A 22,380-nucleotide genomic window follows, 5' to 3' on the forward strand; every position below is an offset into this window, starting at 1 on the left:
ATAACTTACATTGTGTATGATATTGTTGCATTGGAGTGCATATGGTTCAAAAGTGTGTATACATGTGTTAATGCATAGGATGTCAAATGTTTGATTATAATCAGCTTTTTTATTCTGATTTTTGAAGGTTATCAACCTAATTTGAATGTAAAGCAGGGCTATGCAGTTTCGGGAATTTCTTCGCTGTATTCTCGCCTTTTGCTCACAGGTTTCTCTATAGAGCTCCCCCTACAGCTTCGGAATAGATATTTGACAACACTGTCGAAAAACTCGTTGGCTAAAGTTACTTAGTTCACCTTTAAGGAAACTTTTTCTACTGAAATGGCTAACTACTGTTTCAAGTCACTTATCTAACTTCAAACTAAGTTCATCTGTTGGAAAGCAGTTCTAATCATGTAAAATTGAATGGAATGGATGTCAACACACTGTAAACCATGAAACAAGTTTATTGAAAGGCCATTTTTGAGTTGATCCTTGTGTCCGTGGTTGACTGAGCTCTTTTTCGGGTTAGAAGGCAGAACTGACGTGTGGAATCCAAAAATAACTCGACAGTCACGTGCAGGTAAGAAAGCTGTTGCCATAGTGTTCAATTTTACCATAATGCTGTGCTTTTCAGTGATAAATCTACCCTTACAATAACTCCTCTGTTAATAACCCTCTGTTGATCTGACTCTCCGTGGGCGGGGATACAAAAATGCGGAAGTATAATATGTAGTTACACTTTAAGTTGTGGTGTAAAGGTGAAGTATGTAGTTTCCGCGACACTAGCGGAATTACAAAAATACAGCTTATTTTGCAAACGCGTCACGCTTCCCCCAACTCAAACACTACAAACACAACTCTTAAGGTGATGATACACAGGGCAACCTTTTGGGTAATGTTGCTTGGCAATGTTGCCGTCAACGGGCAACCAGATGAGACACAGGGCCCATGACCGATCTAAATTATCCAGATATAAATTTATTGCCCATTTTCAATGGGAAAGTGCTCAAGCAAAAACCGCTCGGCAAGATTGCCCAGCAACATTGCTCAAAAAGTTGCCCTGTGTATCATCACCTTTAGGTGGTTGTGAAGGCATGACTCAACAGGTAAAAGTAGGCTACTCTCAATAAAAGGTACAACATTTTTGTCGAAATATTTGAGAAATATTTGTCGCTGTGTTGCTATGTGTCCTGAGTAAGTAAATAAGTAAAAGTAGACTAAAACTCTATATAGAGCGAATGCAAGCATCTCGCTTATAATAAACCCATCCAACGTACGTATCTGCACCGGGAGAATTTTTTGACATGACAAGCCACAACTGTTTAAGGCTCTACACACTGGACACGTCAAAGTAAACATTATAAACTGGTATTCAATGGGTGCACAATGATGATGTATTGAAGCATCCATTGTAGTGCACAGTATTGCACTGCATTACAATTACATCAGTCGTGGTCCCACACCAGCTAAACACCCTCTGGCTCCGCCTGCTACAGTAGCCACGCCCCAAACTCTCAATGTTCTCATGGTGCTTGAGGGGCTCAATGTTTACAATTTTGGGGGGGGATAAACCCATGGAGGGCAAACTAATAGCAGTCAATGAACAATGAACACTAAACTGGGTTAAGAGAATGTTTTTTTGTTTTTTCATAATTATACATATTTCAACTTTAAATATGCAAACACTTTTTGGGGCCCCTGTGTTTTAATGAGAACTGGGACACTATACCATGTTAGTCACAGGTGCATTTCTCACCTTCTCCTCCAGAGTTCTGAACATGAGCAGCACTTCTGTATAATGAGGGATGAACCACAGGTTTACTAGAGTCTTTCCATCGGCTGTTAACAGTCTTCTGGGACGAGGCTGAAATGTCCTGAACAGCCAGAAGCAATTTTGATTTAGAAAGGCGTTTACATTGTGAAAAGAAATGACTATATATTTATTTATGTATGAATTTATTTATGCATTTAGTTATGCATGCATTTATGCATTTTTTCCTGCATGCATTTGAGCATTTTTTTTCTTTGTTTGTTTATTTTGACTATTTTCCACATTTTAAATCCATCAAAATATACTTTTTATTTTTGTTTCTTAATAGTTACCAGTTTGTCATTTTGACATCCTTTGACACTTGATTGTTTATCATTCACTATTCAGCCCAACTCATGCATTAACCAAATGACTTGTTAAATAATTTGTCTACAAAACTAAATGTTCAAGCATTTAAGCAAAAGCCAAATGATCAAAACGTTTAGAAGCTCAAAAGGTTTTTAAGCTCATTAAGCACATAAATTTGTTCGTCTAAGATTCAACATAACATTAAATTGGAACTCTTTGTATGTATTTTCTTCTATATGCTTCACCTTGGATCAGGACACAATCTGTCCTCTGACTGCAGGTCTGATCTGGTTTCGTTGGGTGTTCCCATCACAAAGTGATTGTCGCGGATAAGTGGCACCTCGTGGAGCAGTGAGGTGAAACTGTGGCAAAGAGCAACAACCTGCCCTCGGACACAACTCTGTGACATGCGCATGTTAAATCTGAAAGAGACATAACCAGTCCTAGAGCAAAGATCACTGTAATATAAAGATTTGGGGTAATTTCCTCCTTTTATAGAAAATAAAATGTGGGAAACATAATTCTGTGACTAAGCCTACTTGTGACAGAACTCCAGAATCAGTTTCCTCTTGATCCTGGCCACTTCTTCCTTTTGAGAGAAGAATGAAGGAATAAGGAACATTTCCATTTAATTGAGAAATTAAAATCAGTTTTCTCTTAACGCTTACTAGAGCTGCACGATTCTGGATAGAGAAGCATTTTTTTTTTTAAATTTTTTTTTAAAATAGAGATCACAATTCTCCCACAATTCTGAATAGAGAACTAAACAAAATAGCATGTAATTTACTAGAGGTTCTGACAAAATGTTAATTGCAACAGAATATTTAAAAATATTTTTAAAAATGGTATGAATGAATGATTCAATGACTTACTCATAAAGACTTGACTTGTTTCATTACTGGATGAATCAGCGTTTTTCAACGAATCTCTTGAACGAATGATTCAATCACAAACACATTTTTTATCAGCCACTAGTTGCCACTTACTGGTGTAACTATGTCATCGATTTTCTTTCTTTTTTTTAAGTTACTTTCAAAAGGGGTTTTACTTTATTCTGTTTGCTACCATATACATCAGTGTTTATATCCAAACTAAAAACTTTTATGCCAGTAATTCTGTGATAATTTGAATATTTTTACCATGGAAATAATAATAAAGCTGTTTGATACCTACATGACAACTGCTCTCTCTGGCTCAGTTGCAGTGCAAACACAGGTTTGTCAAAGGTTTAATAGACACAGACAAAGCGTTGTCATTTAGGAATAAGATCGTGTGGGTGTTTGAATCGAGATTGTGATTATTATTAACAATGAATCGTGCAGCTCTAACGCTTACATACAGAGCTTAGCTTCAGCGAACTCGTCTGTTCTTTCTTCTTTATAAATGCATTCAGCATTTCATCTCGAATTCCCACTTTCTCCAGCTGAATGGACACAAAAGCACCTGCAAGCCTGAATTACAACAAACATTTCACACAGGGCTTCTATAAAAAAGTATATCCAAATTACTTTACATATGGGTGAATCTCACAAACCATTGTATTGTATTTTCTATTAAGGATATAATTAATAACTGTAAGAACAGTGATTTCTGTTTATTTCAATTAACAAATTAAAGGGAGAAAAACAAATACGAGTATAATGATAAAACACTATAAAGTATTTCAAATCAGAATATTTTTTGCATTAAATCGACACTAAGAACTTTCTGAAAAGTTTAATTTTCTTCATGCATGTAGACCTGTTTCTAGTAGCTAAGGCACGTCTCCTGGTTTCAGAGGAAGTCGATCCCTCATGCTGCAGTGGCAGGTCTGTATCTGAGGACTGATCCAGCTTCTCCATCCTATAGCACAAGGACGCTTGTTTAAGCGCTCCAATCAGAGCATTCTTCTGAACCACCTGACACACCAGAACCACATGCAGGTTCTCCAAGCTGGACTGATTCATGAGCTGATGCACAGACACAAAGAGTCAAATGATTCATATGCTGAACAAAAATAATGTGCATAACAATTATAAATCATGTGATTACCTGTAGAACTGCTTCGTTAGATTGAAAGCTAAATTTGCCAATATGACTCTCATCAAGTTCCTGAACACACAGAGGCAGGCTGTTCGGGACAAACCTATGAAACAGGAAGGGAATGGGATATACTAAAATCAACTAGATTTTACACATTCAGAACCAATGGTGCAAGAGGACTTATTAAAGATTTATTGAGAAATAGTAATAGATATGCAAACCTTAAAAGCAACCACTAATTACAGCATTTAGGCTGCAACAAACCTTATACACACAATACACTGCGTTCAATGTCATTGCTATCAACAGATTCTGATAATGAGCATGACAGGTCAATATTGGTCCTACAGATTTGTACCTGTCCGCATTCTGTTTGTCGTCCTGGAGGGCGGTGATGAACACGGGAAGTTGTTTTGGAGTCTCTTTCCTCACAGCAAACTCAAACTGCACCGGCCGCATGTACAAATGAACATCATCAAAGCCCATCACTCTGGCCACTGATTTATATAATCTAGAGCGACATGACAGAAAGCAAAAACATTCAGCTGAGAGTTAGATCATTTCAGCTGTTTTTTCAGTCATCATTTGAAGGAAAAATTAAAGGCAGCAAAAAAATATGTAATTGTGTGTGTGTGTGTGTGTGTGTGTGTGTGTGTGTGTGTGTGTGTGTGTGTGTGTGTGTGTGTGTGTGTGTGTGTGTATATACATATTCACTGTCTGTGAACAAACACCCTAAACGAGCACTGCTCTTGACTGAATAACTTTATTAAGCTTTAATAAGGATTAATCTATATTCAATTTATAATTTATGCAGTGTTTGATTATTCAATTTCTGTATATTTACCTTTTAAACCTAAAAAGTGCTGTTTACAAGGTTACATGGGTCAAAAACAATGAAAACAATAACTTAACTTTTTTTGTGCATTTTAGCAGGGTAGGTAAAAATCTGAACCGGTAGAAAAAATCCTTAGCATTGACCACTGATATATTAAAGGTACAGCTAAATGTGACATTTAGACATTATAGTCTATTAAATGTTACAATTGATAGCTTTCAATTTTACCATAACGTTGAATGGCTATAATTAATGGATAATATTGAGGAAAAAAATCAATTTAATAGAGACATCAATATCAGTACTGTGATCACTATCAGTGCGGTATCAGTACAGTATCAGTGATTAAGTGATCAGTGCTTAGTGAAAAAATGGCATTAAAAATATTTAACATCTATCATCTTTATGTTGTTTTTACATTACTTTGGAGATTCCTTGTGAAAGTATAACAATATAAAAATATATTAAAACCGTTAAGGTTAGGTACGATTATTTACAGAAAAATATGCGATTATTTAGTCATTTTTAGGAGCACTAATATATATATATTTATATATTATATATATGTATAGATTTAACTGTTATGAAAATAATGTCAAAATGCAACAAGCCACATTATACATTTTTCATATTTTTTCCTCACTGAGGTCCACTTATGTTCCAAAAACATAATTAGATTTTCATTGATCATTTTCCACCCTCTCTGACTAATGAATAATTAAACAGTCCATTTGCATGCTGTCATTTCTGCCAAACGGGCTTAAGCTATTTCTGCCCCATCCTTCATTGTGTGCATCCAAGTTTCAATAACTGAAACTTATCAAGGAAAAAAAATCAATAACTGCTCAGCAATATTGCGTTCCGACTCAACTGGGACAGGTGTTCAGTTTCTGAAGCTGATTCAATGATGCGGTGACGGAGTGTGACGAGCTCTAACAATGTGCAGAACATCTTCAGCATGAACAACTGTCTGTCTTTGCCTTGTTTCCTCTCCTGTTCCTCGGCAGATCTCACAACGGACATTCCCAGCTCTCTGACCAGAACAGGATCTTCCATGAACCCATCTGAGAACAACTGAAACAATACAGAACACTGACTGTATCAGGCACCTCTTAAAGGATGAATGAACAAATGAACATTTAACACAAAATTGGATAAATAATGCAGAACAATCTTATTTATTTCTTTGTTAGTTGATAAATAGATGCCACTTGCTGGATTGAAAATGCGACATCAATGTTGAATACTACTGCTCAAAATGTTAATCATTGCATACTCTTAAATGGGGTTATGAACTGCATTTTAAAAAATAAATTTGATTTAGATTAGGCTATTTTTGACCCTGATAGGAGTCACATTCAAGACTTGAAAGTAAACGCCCATTGCTATGATTGAGTTACAGTTTTAAAATAATTTTCAATGTCTCTGCCATCACACTTGTAGAATTGTTTTGAAAACTTCCGATATTCGCTATACATGCTTGAGCCAGAGTCTGACCCCGAATCAGAAGACAAACCTACACCTCAAATACCAAGGTAATTAATTATATTTATTTATATTTATTCCTTATGTATTTGTGAGATAGTATTAAAACGAAGACGCTACAGAAAGGTGTTTATATAGTTACATAGTTGAAACATTGACCAATTTATGTGGCAAATTAAGTTCAAGTACTTGGAGTTACCACAGTAATAGTTGACAAATGATAACTTGCAGTGTTTCTTGTAAACAAATTATGAATGAATGACCATCGCTTGTCGTTCTTATATTATATATTGTTCATCAATATATATATATATATATATATATATTGTTCATCATTTTCAGTAAAGTGAAAGTAAAGTGAGTACATACCAAACGATCTGTAACAAATAAGGCAATAGTGACGCATGGTCAAAAAAAATTGTTGCGTGAGTAATCCTGTGTTTGCGTCTGTCTCGTATTTACTACATGACACTACACTTTACTGTGTCTGGCAGATGCTGTACTGAAATTTCTCTCATTAATACATTAAAATTAATAAAGTACTTCTATTTATTTTCCTTTAATTTTCTCCATAAACGTTACAGTTTGACAGTGGCATCTCAGCTTATTTGAAGCACACAATAAAGACACATACGTCTCTCTGGATCTGAGAACTGTAGGTGGTGCCAGGAGCTGCAAGCATGTGCCAACGATGCAGGGCCGTTTTCAAGAGCCTTTGCTCAAGGTTGACTCTCTGAGATGGTGTTTTCGCTCTGTGCAGCTCAAAGAGTTCAGTGCAGGACCGTTCAAGACCCTCGTACAGCCGAGACGCCAAACACAATGAGGGGTGTATCTCTAAAAAATACACACTCTTCAAAGAAGGCCTGCAAAGAAGGCACAAAGACACACCCTAAAACAAGTGTTTTGCCTTTTATGCTTTTAAATTTAGATTTAAAACAAGATTTGCAATTCATTTTGTGATGCATCCCTTAATGCGATATCATATTTAACAAGAATAAAACCTCTGCATTTTTATCCACTGTACTTAAATTGCATTCCCATTCACTGGGAATTGAACACATGAATTTGGCATTGCTAGCGCCACGCTCAATTATTTAAAGTATAGGAATTACAAGCATTGTGCTAAATAAGACAAGAAACAAGTATTAAAGAGGCCATATTATGCCCTTTTTCAAAGTCTTGATTTTGTTGATGGGAAAATTACTAGAATCGGTTTTCATGCTTAAATGTTCAAAAAACATTGTTTGTGACATATTTTACATTGTTGCAGCACCTCTCTTCCCAGTCTGTCAGAAACACTCTGTTTTAGTTTCGGTCTCTATGAAGGGCACCTGAAAAGGGCAGTATGCTCTCTGATTGGTTGGCTGGACTAGTGTGTTGTGATTGGTCAGCCGCTTCCAGCGTGTTTCAGAAATGTCCCGCCCCTTACCATAAATGTGAGTTTCAACACACTACTAAATAACTCAACCAGGCCTCACCTCATTTATTTTGCGAAGGCCTCGGACAAGAATTCTTTAAATATTGTGACATACTTTCCAAGATGAAAAGTCAAGACTACAATCGGGAAGTTCAGAAACTGCTACTGCTTACTGATAATAACTCCTTTTGGAGTGACTTTGTGCTTTGTAACTTTGCAGACTGTTTTCATGCTCAAACAGAAACATTACACACTAAAGAAAGTTGAAAATGAAAAAAAAAAAGCATAATAGGTCCTCTTTAATAAAGTAAACAGTGTCAACATTTGAGCTATGCTGAATTTACGATTGATTATTTTAATCTTTACCTGCTTCCACCGACTGATACCAAATGTTTAGGGATGCAGTTTGGTGGCAGGCCGTATTCACTAGGACAACCATTCTGTCCCTCCCTCCATATTCTCTCCAGATACTGCCGCTGCTCATCAATCTAATGTTCAGGAAACATCAGAGAATAAAATAATCTGACATTTTAGGTGGGCTAAACATGATTAAACAGCAAATGCTTGGTTACATGGTTGTTCAGCACTAGTTTGATAAGCTGTTGGTGGCTGTGGAGGCAGACGATCGTGTCCCTGTAAGCTTGAACAAAATATCCAGCAGTAAAATCAATCTGTGGCCTTCTGTGCATGACATCTGTGATGACCTGAGCCAATCTGAACTGTTCCTCTGGATCTGTGACATGCTGATACGCCTCCAGATAGCAATTCAAGAGCTGTAAATACAAGACGGCATTTTATCATTGACATACACTTCTGTTCAAAAGTTTGGGGAAGTAATTTGAAAGAAATATATAATTCTAATTTTAGCAATGATGCATTAAATTGTGAAAGTGACAGTAAATACATTTATATTATATTTGAAATAAATGCTGTTCTTTCTGTTCATCAAATAATCTTGGAAAAATGTATCTCAGTTTCCACAAAAAAATATGAAGCAGCACAACTGTTTTCAACATTGATAATAATAAGAAATGTTTCTTGAACAGCAAATCAGCATATTAGAATGATTTCTGAGGGATCATGTGACACTGAAAATTCAGCTTTGCATCACAGGAATAAATTACATTTTAAAATATATTACAATAGAAAACAGTTTCACATTTTTACTGTTTTTAATCTGTATTTGATCAAATAAATGCAGCCTGGCTGAGCTCCTTTTAAAAGCATTAAACAATCCCAAACATTTCAACGGTAGTGTACAGTATCATTAGAATTACACTGAATTGCAGTCACACATCACATACCTGTATTTTGTGCTCCAGAAATTCTGTTTCACATGTCCATATGTCTAAAAGTACAGCCAACCGATCCACATCCATCCTAGCCAGAGAGTGAAGTTCTCCTCCAGATCCATCAGATGCACGTGATTCTGACAGAACAACATGAAATGACAATTGTGAAACACAGATTACAAACTAAACGTGTCTTTAAACTTCCTAGTTATGGCAGCTCTGTATCATCGTACTAAAATATGAGTCGCCTCAACCTGTATAGGATCAGAAAGAGCACCAGGCCCTCTTACTTTTCAATCACCTGACATACATTATAGAAACACTTTTCACCATGAATTCCCAAAGGATGAAAAAACAGTCCAGACCTACATTGTTTTCTTGTTAAATATCCTTTATCACTTGGAAATTTTTCTGGTTATCAAGTAAAATGAGTAGTCATAAGTTTAAGTTAATTGATTTTTTAATGTTTGCAACATAAGTGAACATATCAGTTATAAACAGTTGAAACAAGTTATATATATAGATCCTACTTTACCTGCATACATAAAATACACTCATGTAAAGCAATACTATAGAGCAAATCTTGGTTGTGTGATTGTTTGTATCAAAAAATATAAACTATATGGCACAGCTCTATATATAGAGTTGGATATACTATATTATATCCAACCTTGTCCGCATACATACAATACACATGTAAAGTGATAAATACTATATAGCAAATCATCTGCCTGATTTTTTATTTCCTTGCAAAATGTAACTATATTATCATAATATCGCTTGGCTCTTTATTAAAAAGTTGGATGTATTAGTATGTCCAACTTTATCTGCATACATGCTGTACAGCACACTCACATAATTCAATGTATAGTATGTTGCAAATCTCAACTGCTTGATTGCTTGTATCATTGCAAAATGTAAACTATATTAACGCCCAGCTCTAATCTGCTAAATGCAACTACAAAGATATTAAGATATTATAAACATCAACATCATGATTTTCTGTAAAGCTAGTTTGAAATTCATCTTGTGTATATAAAGATATGGTGGAATCCGGCTTGTCCAGTTGTCCAGATTCAGACATGCTTTAAGTGCACTTGCACCCTGCACTTTAGACCATGGGCTTAGATCGTTAAAATAGGACCCTGAGTGTTGTTAAAGCGCTATTCAAATAAACTTTACTTGAATTGTATATGATATTGGAAAATGAGGGTAGGGGGGAGCATCTGCACTGACCTCTGCTCCTCTGTATGAAATGAGACGCAGTGAGCAGCAGATGTTGCTCCAACTCTTGCAGGTCCACCAGGGCCACGTCATAGATGATGTAGAGACCCCGCTGGTCCTGCGTGTGGATGCAGCTCCCATCTGTGCTGTAGTAATCATGGAGGTTTTCCAACTCGGGAAACTCCATAAACTCGGCAAAGTGAACCTAAAACAGAACAGAGATTTACCCTCTCTGCCTTTCACATTGCATTGGTTTTTCCATAAAACACTGGGTGAGAATCTGCAAGTAAGGAACCTTATGGTCAACCGGACTGTTGTAGATGAAGTGATTTGATCCAAGAGCTCCAGTAGAGCCATCGTGTTTTCTAGCAGCACTCATCCAGCCCGTCTCCTCCATACTTCTCACCAGATCTCCTCCGACCAGTTCCAGACCCACGGCGTCCATCGCCAGAGTCCTCTCCACTGACCGCAGGTAGTTCAGCATGCTCAGACAAGTGCGCTACACAAACAAGAGGCCAGGACTCAATAAAACACAGTATTTAAGTGAGTAAAGCCCTTATAGCAGGAGAACTAACCCATGCAAAACAGTACTGTGATTGTATTACCCTGGTATTTATATGGCGTATTTTCAGAAAAGCATTTAAAATGTGGCTCCAGAAAAAAGTTTCTTACCTCTTGAAAAATTAACCTATGAACTTTTTTTTTTTTTACCAAAACAAAGAATTTAGTAGTGTATGGTCATAATTATCCTTATTTATGGTAATTTTAAGCCACATACCTACTACGTTCACAAGCTTGTGGTCAGTAATATATATTTTTTAATAAATTCATAATTTTATTCAGTAAGGATGCATTAAATTGACCAAAAGTGACAATAAAGACATTTATCATTTTACAGAAGACTTCGATTTCAAATAAATGCTGTTCTTGAGATATGAACTCAGAATTGTGAGATAAAAAGTCACAATTGTTTTATTCCATGGCGGAAAAAAAGCTTCCATAGGTTTCAACATTGAAAATAATAAGAAATGTCAAATCAAATCAAATCATCATATTGGAATGATTTCTGAAGGATCATGTGACACTGAAGACTGAAGTAATAATGCTGAAAATTCAGCTTTGATCACAGGAATAAATTACAATTTAAAATATATTACAATTCAAACCAGTCATTTTAAACTGATTGATGAGACTGAGGACTTCTTTTAAAAACATAAAAAAAATCGTACCAACCTATTGAACAGCTTAATAATAATAATAATTCATAGTTTATATACCAAAAGTATATACTAAATAATGTTTTTCCTATCTCAGGAAGTACTCATTTGTATGTTTTGTCTGTAATAATAATACAATTCTATATTACAACAACAACAAAAAGCAGGAAACCATAGTATCAGTATAGTGAATGACCAAAACAAGTTTTATTATGTATTATGGTTATGTATATGCATGATAGACTTTCAGCAAATTATTGTATTACCATAGTACATGTCCAAAAACAAACAAACATGGTACACATCTTAAAAAGTGTGGTAATACTATCTCTCAAACCTTTCACATCTTTCATGACAGTTTTTGGCTGAGTTTTACCTTGAGTTCTCTGATCCTGAGATGTCTCAGATAGATTAAAGATTCATAAGCTCCTCTGACTGTTACAGGCTCCTTGTCAGCTTCTTCAGTGTCTTCATACTTCTCATGCTGAAAAGCACTGCTGCTTTGACTAGAACAGTTAGGAGACAAACAGTTGTTAAAAGAAACCCTCACACACATTATAGACACATTTTAGTGTTTGGAAAATTACCCTTTATTCTTTTTCTCAGAGCCTTTCTGATCTGCATATTTAGATAAATGAGAAACCTGTCCAGTGGCCACCTGGATAAAAAAAAAGGAAAATAATGAGCACACAATAAAAAAATAAACTCGCAATTCCAAATTTATATCTTGCAATTCTGTCTTTTTCTCACAATTCTACCTTTATTTTTCGCAATTCTGACTTAATTTCTTGCAATTCCGAGTTTATATCTCACTGACAGTTATCTCTGACTTTATCTCTCGCAATTCCAAGGGAATGAATTGTATCTCAGCCTTATATCTCGCAATTCTGCCCTTTTCCCGCAATTCTGCCTTTATTTCTCGCAATTCTTACTTTATTTCTTGCAATTCCGAGTTTCAATCTTGCAATTCAGATTTTTTTTCTCACAATTCAGCCTTTTCCCCCGCAATTCCATTTATATTTCACAATTCTGCCTTTTTTTCACAATTCCAAGTTTACATCTCACAATTCTGCCTTTTTTTTCTCACAATTCCAAATTTTATATCTCAAAATTCTGGCTTTTTTCTTGCATTTCTGACTTTATTTCTCGCAATTCTAGGTTTATATCTCACATTTCTACCTTTTTTCTTTCAATTCTGCCTTTTTTCCTCACAATTCCGAGTTTTTTTCTCGCAATACTGACTTTATTTCTCGCAATACTGCCTTTTTTTCTCGCAATTCTGACTTTATTTCTCGCAATTCCTAGTTTATTTCTCGCAATTCCGAGATTATATCTCACTATCCTGACTTTATTTCTCGCAATTCTTCTGACTTCATTTCTTGCAATTCTTCTGACTTTATTTCTCACAATTCCGAGTTTTTATCTCACAATTCTGACTTTTTTCTCGCAATTCTGACTTTATTTCTCTCAATTCCGAGTTACCTCGCAATTCTGATTTTGTTTTTCACAATTTTGCCTTTTTTCTCACAATTCTGACTTTATTTCTCGCAATTCTGACTTTATTTCTCACAATACTGCCTTTTTTTCTCGCAATTCTGACTTTATTTCTCTCAATTCCTAGTTTATTTCTCTCAATTCTGCCTTATTTCTCGCAATTCCGAGTTTTTATCTCACAATTCTGACTTTCTTCTCGCAAATCTGACTTTATTTCTCGCAATTCCGAGTTATCTCGCAATTCTGACTTTGTTTCTCGCAATTCTGCCTTTTTTCTCACAATTCTGACTTTATTTCTCGCAATTCTGACTTTATTTCTCGCAGCTCCGAGTTTTTATCTCACAATTCAGACTTTTTTCTCGCAATTCTGACTTTATTTCTCGCAATTCCGAGTTATCTCGCAATTCTGACTTTGTTTCTCGCAATTCTGACTTTATTTCTCGCAATACTGCCTTTTCTTCTCACAATTCTGACTTTATTTCTCGCAATTCTGACTTTATTTCTCGCAATTCTGACTTTTTTCTTCACAATTCCGAGTTTATATCTCACTATCCTGATTTTCTTTCTCGCAATTCTTCTGACTTTATTTCCTCGCAATTCCGAGTTTGTATCTCACAATTCTGACTTTTTTCTCGCAATTCTTCTGACTTTTTTCTCGCAATTCTGACTTTATTTCTCGCAATTCCGAGTTATCTCACAATTCTGACTTTATTTCTCGCAGCTCCGAGTTTTTCATCTCACAATTCTGACTTTATTTCTCGCAATTCTGACTTTATTTCTCGCAATACTGCCTTTTCTTCTCACAATTCTGACTTTATTTCTCGCAATTCTGACTTTATTTCTCGCAATTCTGACTTTTTTCTTCACAATTCCGAGTTTATATCTCACTATCCTGATTTTATTTCTCGCAATTCTTCTGACTTTATTTCCTCGCAATTCCGAGTTTGTATCTCACAATTCTGACTTTTTTCTCGCAATTCTTCTGACTTTTTTCTCGCAATTCTGACTTTATTTCTCGCAATTCTTCTGACTTTATTTCCTCGCAATTCCAAGTTTGTATCTCACAATTCTGACTTTTTTCTCGCAATTCTTCTGACTTTTTTCTTGCAATTCTGACTTTATTTCTCGCAATTCCGAGTTATCTCACAATTCGGACTTTATTTCTCGCAGCTCCGAGTTTTTCATCTCACAATTCTGACTTTATTTCTCGCAATTCTGACTTTATTTCTCGCAATACTGCCTTTTCTTCTCACAATTCTGACTTTATTTCTCGCAATTCTGACTTTATTTCTCGCAATTCTGACTTTTTTCTTCACAATTCCGAGTTTATATCTCACTATCCTGATTTTATTTCTCGCAATTATTCTGACTTTATTTCCTCGCAATTCCAAGTTTGTATCTCACAATTCTGACTTTTTTCTCGCAATTCTTCTGACTTTTTTCTCGCAATTCTGACTTTATTTCTCGCAATTCCGAGTTATCTCACAATTCTGACTTTGTTTCTCGCAATTCTGACTTTATTTCTCGCAGCTCCGAGTTTTTCATCTCACAATTCTGACTTTATTTCTCGCAATTCTGAGTTATCTCACAATTCTGACTTTGTTTCTCGCAATTCTGACTTTATTTCTCGCAGCTCCGAGTTTTTCATCTCACTATTCTGACTTTCTTTCTCTCAATTCTGACTTTATTTCTCGCAATTCCGAGTTTTTATCTCGCAATTCTGACTTTATTTCTCGCAATTCTGACTTATGTCTTGCAATTCCGAGTTTAGAATTGAATTTATATTTAGCAATTCTGACTCTTTTTCTTTTTTTTCTTTTTTTACAATTCTGAACTTAGATATAAGATATAAACTTGCAATTGCAAGCTATAAATACTGAACTGCAAGAGATAAATTCAGAATTGTAAGATATACTCGTAACTGGGAGAAATCTTTTTTCACAAAAGTCACAATTACCTTTTTTTTATTTTGTTTTGTGGTGAAAACACGCTTCCCAACTTGTGGACAATGTGCACCTAAGATTCTCAATTCTCTAATTGCACCGCGAGGAGGCGAGGAACGAGGAGTGAGGAGGCATCCTGAGGAGTCATAAGCGAGGATACATCGGTGTATCCTTTCCGGAAGAGTTTTATTGCCTAAACGTGATGCACAAATAAATTATCCTCCCCCTTCACATCTGTCACAATAATTTTAATTTATTCTTTACCTTTGCAGTTTAAATAAACCACACATCTCACATATTTCAACAGGGTATCTTGCTTTATTATTATTTATTATGAATTTCTTAAATAACCAAACTTTAACAACATAAGGGCAGATCCTTTGAGCGCTGCTGATGACGTTGTGAAGTGAGGCCTGAGTGATCAAGTATTCCAATGTATAAATAAGCTTTCCTTCGATCCCTCCGTCCTCCTTTCCTTTCGTTGCAGCCTTCCCTCGCATCCTACAGGGGGTGGAGCTGAGAGGCGAGGAAAGGAAGCGAGGAAAAGAAACGAGGACGCACAAATAAGAATTGAGAAGCACCCTGTGTATTTAGACCCTGTGTTCTCCCTCAGTCTTCGTCCGTTCTCGTTAATGCTAAGTGTGGTTTTCTCCTGGTTCCTGAGTTTTGTCATTTAAGACTATTTTCACCATCCTCCTTCGTCTTCGTGCTATTTCCACTACCACGTTATGTAACAGTTGACTTGGAGAATATAATTTACTATTCACACAGATGTTCACCTGAGGCATGTTTGTTGTGTTATAAATGCTTTTCCATATAGCAGAAGATTCTTTGAGAGTTTCTGTGCTGATGGATGGAGGTTTTGAGGGGTTTTCTGGCTGACAAACAGATGCAGTGTAATGCTTCAAAGCATCAATCACTTTATGAAGATCTGACTCCTTTAGAAGAAAGTGCAAAACAAGACCATTATTGTAATGTTGGAGTATAGTAGTGTAACTTTGGTTAATTCATTAGCTAATATTAACTAACAATGAGCCATGCATTTGTTGCAGAATTTATTAATCTTTTTTAAGGTTAGTTAATAAAAATACAACTGTTAATTGTTAACATTTACTAAAATTACTAAATGCTTTAGAAGTTTTTAATTGTTAGTTCATGTTAACTAATGTAGTTAACTAAAGTTAACAAATGGAACCTTATTGTAAAGTGTTGGCGATATAATGTGCTCTGACAAACTTCAGTGCGATTGAACTAATACTGACAGTAACCAAAGCAAACCTGACAAAAAGTTTAGCATATATGAAATAATTAATATATGAGTGGCAATTTCACCCATTCACCTCCAGGAACTTGCTGTGCATCTGGAGAAGTTCATCCATTGAACTGAGCTCCTTGAGTTTGGCTATTTGTTTTTGTTGCCAAGGATCTCGCTTTGGTTTCATCTGTTTGTTTCCCACAGGAGGCACAATAGAGCTTAGATATCATATTCCATCACATAAATGATCACATATAAAAAATACTGTTGGCTTGTCTCACCTGTATATGAGGAATCCAGTTGGACTCTTTTCTGAGCGCCATGTTCGGACTCTTTCTCCCAAACTTCCTGTCAGCCGCTTCAGTGCTGTCGTACTGCAAGAAGGTCTTCATCTCCTCCTGATTTTTAAAAACAGTCTGAAACAGGTAACTAACCTACATAAAATAGAAACAGATCACATTATCGACAGTAACAATTTTCATAATGAACAAGAATTCATCATGTTGTAGAATTTATTTTAAGATCTTTTAGATATCATTGAAGTAATTTGATTAGGGTTACCAGACTAAAAAGCTCCATTTCATCTCCAGATGTCTTGATGGTGCTGCTATCATATTGGATGTCGTAATGTGACAGGAGGAAGTCCAGTTGCGCTTTAAAATCCTCTATATTGGTTGAGTGCAAGGGGACCTCTGACATTGATACAAATACTCCTGATGGCTCAAAAACAGAGTAGCTATCAGTTAAAGATCTCTATCTAAAGTACATGTAAACTTATTTAAGCAGAACCTATAAAGCTTTTTCACATTTTAAACTTTCTTTTAGTGTGTAATGTTCCTGTTTGAGCATGAAAAAGATCTAGATAGATAGATAGATAGATAGATAGATAGATAGATAGATAGATAGATAGATAGATAGATAGATAGATAGATAGATAGATAGATAGATAGATAGATAGATAGATAGATAGATAGATAGATAGATAACATTCATTACCAGCAAAATATGCAGGAGATGTCAAATCTACAGCGCTGGACATCAGATCCTCATTCCACTCGGTCGAAGGGAGATAATGAAGAACCTACAACCAACATATAATAAAAATGAAAACAGCACAGTCATTGCTCAGTGTAGTGTATACCTTCATGAAGCCACACACCTAACCATGAGAACTACTCTTTAAAAACATGCAGAAACATAACAGCATGAAACAACAGATCTTTCCCTTTCCTAAAAAACACATAAAATAACACTTAATTTCAACATTTACTCTCCTCATCCAGGCCTATGCAAAGTATGCTAACTAGAAATCCACTGCCCAGTTATCAAGATAATTTCATTAAGTTATTGAAAAAATCAATTGACACAGAAATTTGAGTTTAAATTACATAATATTACATTTATGTAGTGATCAACATTATGTCAACAGAACTCATCAAAATAATGTTTGCATCTTAAATTTGTAATTAAATAAGTAAATCTGATTTTTTTTTAACATGCAACCATGCAATTATTTAAGTTATAGGTCAACTTAATTTTTTTTTAGAGTGTATTAAGTCTCAGAATTAAAGAATTCAGAATTCTTACTGCTTTTACATTTGTTCTCCCCAAAGAGTCAGGATTCTGCCCTGACAGTCTTGTCTGTTTTATCAAGTCAAGTAACTTTAATTTATATAGCGCTTTTAACAATATGAATTGTTTCAAAGCAGCTTTACAGTGATAATAGGAAATTACAGTAACAGAGATTGTTTTGGCTTTACAGCAGCTCTAGGATAAAGTTATTGTCCATCTAAAGTTAGTTTTGATTGATTGATTCACTTCCGTTGTGAAGATCATTAGTTATTAACTTAGGGGCCGCTAACACAACACCGTTCTAACAGAAAACCCTCAACACGCTCCGGCCGCCCATCCGCACAAAACAGTGGCTCGAGAACGCACTCCTGGAAATAGATTCCAAGGTGAAAACAATTATCAGTTATCTCTGCGCAAACACTGATGTCGCGCACATGCGCATCACGTGTTCAGTGCGCGTTTGAATATATATGTGCGCAGGCGTGTAGTCCTTCTTTACAAATCAACCCTCAACAAACTACTTGTCTGGCCTTAAAAATTTATAATACATAATTATTTATCGCGTCCGGAATTGTGAGATCGCAATAGATGTGAAGGACTATAATGTGTTAGGAGCTCGCTCAAGTTCTGGGGAGCTAAACCATTTAGTGCTTTGTAAGTAATCAGCAATATTTTTTTATTTATACGATGTTTAATAGGGAGCCAATACAGTGTTGATAGAACCCAGCTAATATGGTCATACTTCCTGGTTCTAGTAAAAACTCTAGCTGCTGCATTGTGGACCAGCTGTAGTTTATTTATTAAGTGTGCAGGGCAACCACCCATAAGAGCATTACAATAATCTAGCTTTGATGTCATGAACGCATTAACTAATTGTTCCGCATTTATCATTGAGAGCATATGACGTAAGTTAGATATATTTTTAAGATGGAAAAATGCGGTTTTACAGATACTAGACACGTGACTTTCAAATGAAAGATTGGTATCAAAGAGCACACCCAGGTTCCTAACCGACGACGAAGGTTTGACAGAGCAGCCATCAAGTTTTAGACAGTATTCTAGGTTATTATGTGAGGAAGTTTTTTTGTCCAATAATTAGAATCTCTGTTTTTTCAGAATTTAGTAGTAGGAAATTACTAGTCATCCAGTTTTTTATATCAGCTATGCATTCCGTTAATATTTGTGAATTGGTAAGTTTCGTTAGGGTGCGAAGAGATATAGAGCTGAGTATCATCAGCATAACAGTGAAAACTAATGCCATGCTTCCAAATGATATCTCCTAAGGGTAGCATGTACAGGGTGAACAGCAACGGTCCTAGTACTGAGCCTTGTGGTACTCCATACTGAACTTGTGATCGATAAGACATCTCTTCATTTACTGCTACAAGCTGATAACGGTCAGATAAGTGTTTAAACCATGCTAAAGCAATTCCACTAATGCCAACATAATTTTCAAGGCTATTTAAAAGAATGTTGTGGTCGATAGTATCAAATGCAGCACTAAGATCGAGTAACACTAATAGAGAGATACAACCACGATCGGATAATAAGAGCAAATCATTTGTGACTCTAATGAGAGCTGTCTCAGTACTATGGTACGGTCTAAATTTTGACTGAAAATCCTCGCAGATACCATTTCTTTCTAAAAAGTAACATCGCTGTGAGGATACTGCCTTTTCTAGTATCTTTGAAAGAAAAGGTATGATTGGCCTGTAATTGACTAATTCTGTAGGATCAAATTGCATTTTTTTAACCAGCTTTTTGATCATAGCCAGCTTAAAAGTTTTTGGTACGTATCCTAATGACAAAGATTAATGAATTAATGATATTAAGAAGAGGATCTATGACCTCTGGAAGCATCTCTTTCAATAGCTTAGTCGGTATAGGGTCTAACATACATGTTGTCGATTTAGATGATTTAACAAGATTAGTAAATTCTTCCTCTCCTATAGCATTGAATTAATCAAATTTTTCCTCAAGGAGACTACAATGCACTCCCTGGTGCGATACTGTAGTAGACGGTTGCATAGTTTTAATTTTCTCCCTGATATTATCAATCTTGTAAGTAAAGAAGTTTATAAAGTCATTACTTTTGTGCTGCTTGGAAACGTCTGGGCTTGAAGCTTTATTTTTCGTTAGTTTAGCCACTGTTTCAAATAAATACCTAGGGTTTTGTTTATTTTCTTGAAAAATAAGCAGATCTAGCAGCTTTTAAATATGCAATCTCTGTATGATAAAGTAGTATTTTGTATACCATACTCTGTATGGTAAATAGTATTTTGTATGTATCGTGCTCTCTTTCCATGAAATACCTCTAGTTTTGTTTTCTTCCAGTTGGCCTCTATTTTTCTGGCCGCTCTCTTAAAGGTGAACTATGCAGTTTTTTACCTTAACTGAACAGCTTCGGAGTCATAGGAATGGTTATATTACTTTTTTCGGGTTGAATGGTGGTCGTCTCTCACCCCCCTATCGCCTGTGAGCGGAAAAACCACCCTTGCAACTTTGAGCCGGCGGAAGTATCAGGAAGTATCGCGTGATATCAGGTCTTGCGATGTAATGAATTGCTTTACGGCCAAAAAATCTGCTAAAATTCTGTCATTATTGCGCTCCCTCACGCTGTTCGAACCCGAATGAAGAAGACGTTTTAAAGAATGTCCCATCTGCTTTGATGTCGTTGGTCTACTAGCCTCTGGTATCTGAGAGTCGCCAACGAGTTTTTCGACAGTGTTGTCAAATATCTATTCCGAAACTGTAGGGGGAGCTCTATAGAGAAACCTGCGAGCAAAAAGGGGGAATACAGCGAAGAAATTCCCGAAACTGCATAGCCCTGCTTTAAGGGCCTGAGTGTGCTCGTTGTACCACGGCGTTGGACTATTTCCTTTAATCTTCTTTAAAGGAGAACTTGGTAAATTTTTTTACTTAATAAAACTGTCTAGAAATCATTTGGATGGTTAAACAACCTGTTCTGGTGATATTGGTGACTTTCCCCGCTCCCCCCAGCGTTCCCAGGCGGAAAACCAACCTTGCAACTTTGGGACTACCGTCCCGGCAAGATAGAAATTGGAAGTCTCGTGAGAAGCGAGAACGAGAACGAGAACGAGCGCGAAACACGAATTGCTTTACGGCAATTCGACATAAACACACACGCATGTATGATGTATTACCAGATTACCCACCTCGGTAGACATAGCTCCACACGATACAGTTGGCTTGCTCCAATCATAACAAACGCACATGAGCAGCGGTGGAGAGGGGGAGGAGGCCGCCGCAAGTGAGTTTTTTACGACCGTGTTGTGACATATACGCCCCCCCACAGCTATAGGGGGAGCTCGTGGGGAAAACATGCGACAACAAAAGGGAAAATCAGCGAAGAAGTGACTAGAGTTCGCTAGAGTTGCCGAGTTCTGCTTTAAGCGCAAAGGAGCAACTGTGTCTAAAGTGCTGGAAAAGAGAGAATTAAAAGTTTCTGTCGCAATATCGAGTTCTTCTAAGCTATCTGGGATGCTGAGATGATGAAACTGATTAGGAAGATTATTAATAAAGCAATTTTTAGTGGCGGAAGTGATAGGTCTAACATATTTGTAACACGGAGTCGGCTTTGCAGCCTTGGCTAAATGAAGTACACGAGACTAGATAATGATCTGAGATGTCATCGCTCTGCTGCAGAATTTCAACGGCATCAACTTTCCATGTGACAATATTAGATCTAGAGTATGATGACGACAATGAGTAGGTCCTGACACGTGTTGTCTTACTCCAATAGAGTTCAGAATGTCTTTAAATGCCAATCCCAATGCATCTTTTTCGTTATCTTCATGTATATTAAAATCACCAACAATTAGTACTTTATCTGCAGCCAGTCGTAACTCTGATAGAAAGTCAGCAAATGATTTGATAAAGTCTGTGTGGCCTGTATACAGTAGCCAGCAAAAAATCTCAAATGTGATTTATCATTTACTCTAGATAGTGTTACATTAAGCACCAACACTTCAAAATAATTATATTTGAAACTAGACTTCTTAGTAATTCTGAAGATATTATTAAATTACAGCAACACCTCCCTCTTTGCCTTTCAGATGAGGTTCATGTTTATAACAGTAATCTTGGGGGGTGGACTCATTTAAAGTAATGTAATCGTTTGGTTTTAGCCAGGTTTCAGTCAAACACAGCACATCTAAGTTATAATCTGTAATCATATCATTAACAATAAGTGCTTTTGAAGTAAGGGATCGAATGTTAAGCAACCCGAGCTTTATCATTTGTTCATCTGTATTATTTCTGTTTTTTATTTGTTGGACATCAATTAAATTATTACCCTTAAATGGGTTTGGGAGTTTTTTGTATTTCCTAATTCGGGGAACAGAGTCCACTATGTGATGGGATTTATCTTTGTTTAATGTGTCCTTGTTTGTCTTGTGCTTAAGCACAAGCTTGGGCTCCCACCCCATTGTTTAATCCTTGGCTGAATCCGAAATCGCCCCATACCCTCAAATAGGGCGCTATTTGAGAGGATAGTCATTTGT

General features: G+C 36.2%; 1 protein-coding gene across 1 annotated transcript in view; it reads right to left on the reverse strand.

The window, feature by feature from the left end:
* The window catches only part of LOC309479087 (uncharacterized protein), a 40,150-nt gene that overhangs the window by 13,626 nt on the left and 4,144 nt on the right, over nt 1-22,380 (reverse strand). Inside the window, exons 6-26 of the mRNA XM_082142938.1 lie at nt 17,282-17,366; nt 16,847-16,998; nt 16,567-16,719; nt 16,371-16,472; nt 15,810-15,968; nt 12,181-12,251; nt 11,970-12,099; nt 10,672-10,875; nt 10,389-10,581; nt 9,165-9,289; nt 8,433-8,633; nt 8,227-8,348; nt 7,078-7,306; nt 5,830-6,032; nt 4,482-4,634; nt 4,133-4,226; nt 3,842-4,050; nt 3,441-3,552; nt 2,641-2,690; nt 2,347-2,523; nt 1,739-1,856 (exon numbers count right to left, since the gene is read on the reverse strand). Of these exons, the coding sequence (XP_081999064.1) occupies nt 1,739-1,856; nt 2,347-2,523; nt 2,641-2,690; nt 3,441-3,552; nt 3,842-4,050; nt 4,133-4,226; nt 4,482-4,634; nt 5,830-6,032; nt 7,078-7,306; nt 8,227-8,348; nt 8,433-8,633; nt 9,165-9,289; nt 10,389-10,581; nt 10,672-10,875; nt 11,970-12,099; nt 12,181-12,251; nt 15,810-15,968; nt 16,371-16,472; nt 16,567-16,719; nt 16,847-16,998; nt 17,282-17,366 (3,042 nt within the window). The remainder of the gene's footprint in view (nt 1-1,738; nt 1,857-2,346; nt 2,524-2,640; nt 2,691-3,440; nt 3,553-3,841; nt 4,051-4,132; nt 4,227-4,481; nt 4,635-5,829; nt 6,033-7,077; nt 7,307-8,226; nt 8,349-8,432; nt 8,634-9,164; nt 9,290-10,388; nt 10,582-10,671; nt 10,876-11,969; nt 12,100-12,180; nt 12,252-15,809; nt 15,969-16,370; nt 16,473-16,566; nt 16,720-16,846; nt 16,999-17,281; nt 17,367-22,380) is intronic.

This window comes from Leuciscus leuciscus (assembly GCF_965113295.1).
Source record: "Leuciscus leuciscus genome assembly, chromosome: 17".
Classification (NCBI taxonomy): domain Eukaryota; kingdom Metazoa; phylum Chordata; class Actinopteri; order Cypriniformes; family Leuciscidae; genus Leuciscus; species Leuciscus leuciscus.